The sequence below is a fragment of the Otolemur garnettii genome, unplaced genomic scaffold, assembly GCF_000181295.1.
Source record: "Otolemur garnettii isolate 467f Iridium unplaced genomic scaffold, OtoGar3 scaffold00032, whole genome shotgun sequence".
NCBI lineage: Eukaryota > Metazoa > Chordata > Mammalia > Primates > Galagidae > Otolemur > Otolemur garnettii.
The window spans coordinates 11883118-11891126 of record NW_003852427.1 but is presented as its reverse complement, the minus strand read 5'-3'; the positions used below and the strand labels follow the sequence as shown (position 1 = coordinate 11891126).

Genomic DNA, 8009 nt, shown 5'->3' with positions numbered 1-8009 from the left:
AAAAAAAAAAAAAAAAGAATTCTCCATACTTCCTTCCAAAAGGATTGTCCCACCAGCAGTGTAAAAGTTTTCCCTTCTCTCCACATCCATGCCAGCATCTGCAGCTTTGACTCTCTATGATGTGGGCCATTCTCATTGGGGAGTGTTATCTCAGGATGCTTTTGTTTGCTTTTCTCTGATAATAAGGGATGATGAGCATTTTTTCATATGCTTGTTAGCCATATGTCTGTCTTCTTTAGAGAAGATTCTATTCATCTCACTTGCCCATTGATATAAGGGATTTGGGGCTTTTTTGTTGTTGTTACTTAATTTGAGCTCTCTATAGATTCTCGTTATCAAGCTTTTGTCCAATTCATAACGTGCAAATATCTTTTCCCATTCTGATGGGAATTTTTACTTTGGTTTAACTGGTATTCTCTTTAAGGTGAGTTGCAAAATGAAATGTGAAACCATATCAAAAAACTTTCTGTCTTCTATATACTTGTAAGAAAATGAGAAATGAGAACAGGCAATGAGAAAAAGAGCAAATAGCATCCTATTCTTGGGAAAGTAGTTTTTATCTCAGTGACCCCCAGGAAGGGGTTCAGAGATCTGCAGGGGTCCCCAAATTGCACTTAGGAAATCTACTGGCTACAGGAAAGGTGTTTTATGTCTTATCCTCTTTACCTCTAAATTCTTGAGACATTTGCACCTAAAGTAGAAAGCAGTTTCTTCTAAGATTAGGAACAAACCCAGGATACCTGTTTTACCACTTCTTTTCAACATAGTACTGGGGTTTCTGGCCAGAGCAATTAGGCAAAAATAAGTAAATAAAAGACATCCAAATCATAAAAGAAAAAGTAAAATTATGTCTGTAGATGATATGATCTTATATGTAGAAAACCCTAGAGTCTACAAAAACACAGCTGATAAACAGGGTGGCCTAGGTAACTCATGACTGTAATCCTAGCACTCTGGAACGCCAAGGCAGGTGGATTGCTTGAGCCCAGGAGTTCAAGACCAGCAACAGTGAGACCTGTCTCTAAAATAAGCTGGGCATTGTGGCAGGAACCTTGTAGTCCCAGCTACTTGGGAGGCTAAAACAAAAGAATTGCTTGAGCCTGTGAGGTTGCTGTGAGCTATGATGCCATGGCACTCTACCAAGGGTGTCAAAGTGAGACTCTGTCTCAAAAAAAAAAAAAAAAAAAAAGAATTAATAGACAAATGCAGCAAAGTTGCAGAATACAAAATTAAACTTAACACATAAAAATTGTATTTTTATCACCAGTAATGAACAATCTGTAAAAAGAAATTAAGGCAATTTCACTTACAAAAACATCAAAAGGAATAAAATACTTAGGAACAAACTTAATGAAGGAGTTAAAAGGTTGTACACTAAAAATTACAAAATGTTGCTGAAGAAATTTAAAAAGACATAAATAGGGAGACATCCTGCCTTCACTAATTGACGACTTAATATTATTAAGATTTCAGTACTACCCAGAGCAATGCAATCCCTATCACAATCCCGGAATAGAATAAAAAGCCCAGAAATAAACCTTCGCATATACAGTAGAACCTTTCTAAAAGTTAACACCCAAGAGACTATAACAAAGCAGTCAACACACAGCAGTGGTCAACATAAGGAACTAGGCCTGCCGTACTCTTACATACATACACATGTCTGGTCTGTGAACATTAGGTTAACTCAAGGAGGTGGTCAGTATAGGAAGGTGATCAACTACAGAGGTTCTACTGTAATGGAGTGGTTTCTTTTTTTCCTCGAGACAGAGTCTCACTATGTTTTTCTTGGTAGAGTGCAATGGCATCACAGCTCACAGCAACCTCAAACTCTATATCACTCAGTTGCCATGGGGTTGAGTGCCATAGCATCATAGCTTACAGCAACTCCAGACTCTTGGGCTCAAGTGATCCCCTTGCCTCCAGAGTAGCTGGGACTACAGGCACCCAAAACAAAGACCAGCTATTTTTTAGAGACAGGGTCTCGCTCTTGCTCAGGCTGGTCTTGATATAGAGCAGTGGATATAGAGCAGTGATTAGTGCTTATAATCACTATAAGTGGATATAGAGCAGTGGATATAGAGCAATGATTTTCAACCAGTGTACCATGGTGTAGTCCATGAAAGGATTGTCGATGTGCTGAAAAAATTTTTAAAGATTATTATTTTTGAAAGACGTTCAAAGCATAGTTAAGTATATTCTTTTTTTCACTTCTTTCTTTTTGATCAATGTAATTTAAGTGCACCTCAAAGTTTAACTATAGGTTCAAGTGTGCTGTGAGATTAAAAACGTTGAAAAACATTGGTATCAGGCAGCTCCTATGGCTCGGTGGGTAGGGCACCGGCCCCATATACTGAGGGTAGCAGGTTCAAACTCAGCCCTAGACAAAGTGCAAACAAAAAGATAGCCGGGCATTGTGGCATGCACCTGTAGTCCCAGCTACTTGGGAGGCTGAGGCAAGAGAATCGCCTAAGCCCAGGAGTTGGAGCTTGCTGTGAGCTGTGATGTGATAGTGACATACTGAGGGCGATAAAATAAAACTCTGTCTCTAAATAAAAATATATATATATAAAAAAAAAACAGCACTGGTATAGAATTTCAGTTTTGTAAGATGAAGAAAGTAATGGAAATGGATGGTGGTAATGGTGTATAAAACTATGAATATATTGCTAAACCACTTTAGCATGATGAAAATGATAAATTTTATGTTATGTATATTTTATCACAATAAGAAATTGGAGAAAATAACAGGGTAAACTAATATATAAAAATATCTACCTTTTGAACAAACAGAGTATTTTTTTAATTTTTTTGTAAAACTATAAAAAAATTAAACTATAGGCGGCACCTGTAGCTGAGTGGGTAGGGTACCAGCCACATACACTGAGGCTGGCAGGTTTGAGCCCAGCCCAGGCCAGCTAAAATCAACAGGGATAACTGCAACCAAAAAAAAAATGGGTGGGCATTGTGACAGGTGCCTGTAGTCCCAGCTACTTGGGAGGCTGAGGCAAGAGAATTGCTTGAGCCCAAGAGTTGGAGGTTGCTATGAGTTATGACGCCACAGCCCTCTACCAAGGGCGACATAGTAAGACTCTGTCTCAAAAAAATAAACTATAAATATGAATATAAAATCAGTCAGAACCTCTGATTCTTTCAGATTTTGGCAATTAATTCATATTAGCAAATATCTGCTAATTAGAGGATGGTATAAAGCCTGAATCAACACATTTTTTCTATAAAGAGAGTAAATATGGTCTTGTGAGCCATATGTACTCTATCACAACTTCTTAACTTTACAGTTATAATGTGGAAGTATCTTAAGAATGAATGTGCCAGAATACTGGAAGGGTGAAGGGATGGGGATTGGAGGGATCACTTCTGAGGTTTATTTTACAAGGGTACAAGTGAATCTTTGTTCACAGAATGTGAACGTTTTAAAATAATAACTAAGAAAATGACACGAAGGCTATGTTAACCAGTTTGATGGAAGTGTTTCGGATTGTGTGTGAAAACCCCACACTGTACCCCAGAAGTGCATTAATGTACATAGTTACCATTCAATTAAAAAAAAAAAAAAAAAGAATGAATGTGCCTGGGTTCCAATAAACTATATGTATGAAACACAGAAAAAAGTTTTGCAGTCATTTATTTGCATCAGGATGCTTCTTCAGCCAGTGTAGAGAGCATTTTATTTTATAAACATTGTAAGCTCCATTTATAAAAGATGGAGCCAACAGCCAGGCCTGATGGCTCATGCCTGTAATCCCAGCACTCTGGGAGGTCAAGGCGGGTGGATTGCTTGAGCTCAGGAGTTCAAGACCAGCCTGAACAAGAGTGAGACCCCATCTCTAAAAAATAGCTGGTCTTTGTTTTGGGTGCCTGTAGTCCCAGCTACTCTGGAGGCAAGGGGATCACTTGAGCCCAAGAGTTTGGGGTTGCTGTAAGCTATGATGCTGTGGCACTCAACCCCATGGCAACTGAGTGAAACTCTTGTCTCCAAAAAAAAAAAAAGATGGAGCAATAAGTCTCAAATTTTGCTTAACCTAAAACTTAAACAGTCCATTTTTTAATTCTTGAATTCACTTTTTCAGAACATCAAATGAAATTATTTTGCTTGTTTAGACTAAACTTTGGGGGAAGAGGCCAACTTCCTAGATAGATACCTTCATAAACATCTACATTCTTTTTTTTTTAGACAATGACTGTTTGCCAGGTAAAATTATCTAATGGCTTACTGGTACATGGACCACAGTGCCACTCTGAAAATGAAGCCAAGGAGAAAGCTGCACTTTTTGCTTTACAACAATTGGTAAGAACTGTCTATGATTTCTCTATTAAATTTTAAATTAGTCTCCATAAATAGTTTTTGTTACATTTTCTTAATAACTTTTAAATATTTCCATAGGGCTCATTAGGAGTGAATTTCCCTTTGCCTCCACCAGTGTTTACAAATTATCCTTCTGCCATATCACCCAGAAGCATTACTCCAGTTTTCCCCCAAACTACTGGTAAGATATTTTGCTTTTCTAAGTATTTGACATTGAATTATTATTATTTTTAGTAAGTTCTTTTGAAAAGCATAATTTTAAAAAAATAAAAAAAAATATTCAGATGTCTAGGAATATAAGAAGAAATTGTAAGAATTAGCCTAAAGCTAAGGCTTGCAGATTCATCCTCCTGCAGCCTCTGGTATGGCTTGAGTAGTAAGGAATTTCTTTGTAGTGGGGGGCCTTATTCCCCAGTAGGTGCCAACAGATGAATTTGGGTTTAAGTGAGACATCAAAAACACAGGCAATATGTACATCATGTGACTTCTTTGGGATTCTTATTTTTGTATTTGTAGTATGCTGTGTCCAGGATCTCTTTGATACTAATATTTTATAATTTTATTATCCTAAGTCTTAAGTTCATTAGACATTTCTTTGATCACTCAGCCTTCTTCCTGATACCAGTTGGCTTCATTATATCTTAATTATTGTTTTAAAACCAGTAATTTAAATTTAGAAAATTACTTTTCTGAGGCTGCAATAGTCTAGGAACTCTACTTTATTCTTACTATAAATAATAGAAAGGTTAATAATACTGATTAAATTTGCCTCTTTTCCTCTAATTCCATTAAACTGAAAAATAAAGGATTTAAAAAGTGTATACCTGCAAGGACAAAGAGCTAGGAGAAGAAATAGCACCAGATTAGAGATTTAAACAGAGTTTGTGATGAGAAAACAAAGAAGTAACCAATTTGGTAGAGCACGGTTAAGCTACAAACTAAAGTTCCTATAGAAGAGGTTACAGTGAGCTGAGCTGATGAGCAGATTGTGTCTGTCTCAAAGAGTAAAAACAAAAAAGCAAGAAAAGAAAGAAAGAACAAAGATCCAGATCCAGTGCCCATCTTATTGGAGTTTTACAAAAAACAAACTGAGATAATGGAAAGGAAAAAAGTATCAAAGAAATAAGAGTTTCCTAGAACTAAAGGATATGCATTTCTAAACTGAAATGGCTACTGCATGATTTGTTTGTGCAATGAATAAAAAAAAGACTCAGATTATCTTGAAATTCAGAATACCAGTGATAAATAAAGGGTCCTAAAAGCTTCAGAGACAAGGGAAAATATATAGTACATATAAAAGATAGAGAATCAAAATGGCATTGTACTATTTAACAATGCCTAGATACTAGAAAGTACTGACTGCCTCAAAATCCAGAAGTAAAATGAGTTTCATGTTAGATTTCTCTCTATGGCCAAACCATTGGAAAAACATTAAGGATAAGTACACACTTGGGAGCGATGGCTCATGCCTATAATCTTAGCACTCTCGGAGGCTAATGCAGGTGGGTTGCTTGAGCTCAGAAGTAGGAGACCAGCCTGAGCAACGGGGAGACCCTGACTCTATTAAAAATACAAAAACTTCGCTCATTGCCTGTAGCTCAGTGTTTAGGGCACTGGCCACATACACCAGGGCTGGTGGGTTCAAACCTGGCCCAGGCCAGCTAAATAACAATGACAACTGCAACAACTAAAGTATAGCCGGGGCTCAGGACCTGTGGTTCAAGTGGCTAAGACGCCAGCCACATACACACCTGAGCTGGCGGGTTCGAATCCAGCCTGGGCCCACCAAAACAACAATGACAGCTGCAACTGAAAAATAGCCAGGTGTTGTGGTGGGCGCCTGTAGTCCCAGCTGAATGGGAGGCGGAGGCAGGAGACTCGCTTGAGCCCAGAAGTTGGAGGTTGCTATGAGCTGTGATGCTACGGCACTCTACCCAGGGGAATAGCTTGAGGCTCTGTCTCAAAAAAAATAAAATAAAAAGCTTTGGCCAGGTGTGGTAGTTCAAGCCTGTATATAATCCAGCAGTTTGGGAGGCCGAACAGTAGAATCACTTGATTCCAGGAGTTCAAGGTTACACTGAGCTATGATCCAGCCACTGCACTCCAGCTTGGGTAACAAAGCAAGACTCTGTCTCTAAAAAATAAGAAAAAGTTTTACAAGAAAAGAAACATAAACACAGTATCCTGTTTAGCTCCGCAGAAATACAGTCACATGCCATGATACGGTTTACGTATTTAGACAAATGTTGTAATATTCTTACATTAGGGGGACAAGGCAAGTAAAGAGGGGTAATGTAAAAGAACTGAATTGTGATCTGTCTTAAAAGGAAGTCATTAGATCTAAAAATGCTTCAAATCGATTAATCACTAGTAACATAAGCAAATTATCGAACAATGTAGAAATAAACTAACGCAGATAAACCTGTACTGGAACAAGTAGCTGCTGTTTTATGTTGAAAACATTTTTTAGGGGAGGGGGAGGATGGGTGGAGGGAGGATGATTGCTGGGATCATGCCTATGATTTATCCTATAAGGGTACATGTGAATCTTTCTAAATGTGGAATATAAATGTCTTAACACAACAACTATGAGAATGATATGAAGGCTATGTTGGCCAATTGGATGAAAGTATTTCAAATTGTATATGGAAACAATACACTGTACCTCATAAAAGTATCAGTGTACACAACTATGATTTAATTTAAAAAAGGAAAGAAAGAAAACATTTTTTAGTATAATAGGTTAGAACCTCTAAAGTTGACCACCCAAGGGACTGTAAGGTTTGGCGCCCACAGCTCAGTGTTTAGGGCGCCAGCCACATATACCACTGCTGACGGGTTGGAAACCAGCCTGGACTTGCTAAACAACAAAAAATAGTCGGTCATTGTGGTAGGTGCCTGTAGCCTCAGCTACTTGAGAGGCTGAGGCAAGAGAATCACTTAAGCCCAAGAGTTGGAGGTTGCTGTGAGCTGTGACGCCACAGCACTCTACCCAGGGCAACATAGACTCTGCCTCAAAAAAAACAAAAAAGAGATTGTAAAACACTGGTCAAATATAGAGGTGGTTAGCCCTGGCAAGGTGGCTCAGGCCTATATCCTAGCATTCTGGGAGGCCAAGGGAGATGTATTACCTGAACTCGCAGGTTTGTGACCAGCCCTGAGCAAGAGCAAGACCTGTCTAAAAAGAGCAGAGAGTTGTGGCGGGCATCTGTTGTCCCAGCTACTCCAGAAGCTGAGACAAGAGAATTGCTTGAGCCCAAGAGTTTGAGGTTGCTATGAACTATGACATCACAGCCCTGTACTGAGGGCAAAAAGTGAGATTCTGTCCCCCCCCCCTCAAAAAAAAGAACATAATAGAGGTGGTCAACTGAAGGAACTAGCCACATGTAGTGCATGTCCAATCTATGAAAGTTAGGTCAGGTTCAGCGCCTATAGCACAGTGGTTACAGCACCAGCCACATACACCAAGGCTGGCAGGTTCAAACCCAGCCTGGGCCAGCTAAAACAACGATGACAGCTGCAGCAAAAATAGTCAGGCATCGGCTTGGCACCTGTGGCTCAAGTGGCTAAGGTGCCAGCCACATACACCTAAGGTGGCGAGTTCGAATCCAGCCTGGGCCCACCAAACAACAATGACGGCTGCAACCAAAAAATGGCAAGGTGTTGTGGCAGGTGCCTGTGG

General features: G+C 39.1%; 1 protein-coding gene across 1 annotated transcript in view; it reads left to right on the top strand.

Moving 5' to 3' along the window:
* Positions 1-8009, top strand: part of XRN1 (5'-3' exoribonuclease 1) — a 132774-nt gene that overhangs the window by 116709 nt on the left and 8056 nt on the right. The window contains exons 37-38 of the mRNA XM_023512996.1: positions 4196-4309; positions 4406-4508. Of these exons, the coding sequence (XP_023368764.1) occupies positions 4196-4309; positions 4406-4508 (217 nt within the window). The remainder of the gene's footprint in view (positions 1-4195; positions 4310-4405; positions 4509-8009) is intronic.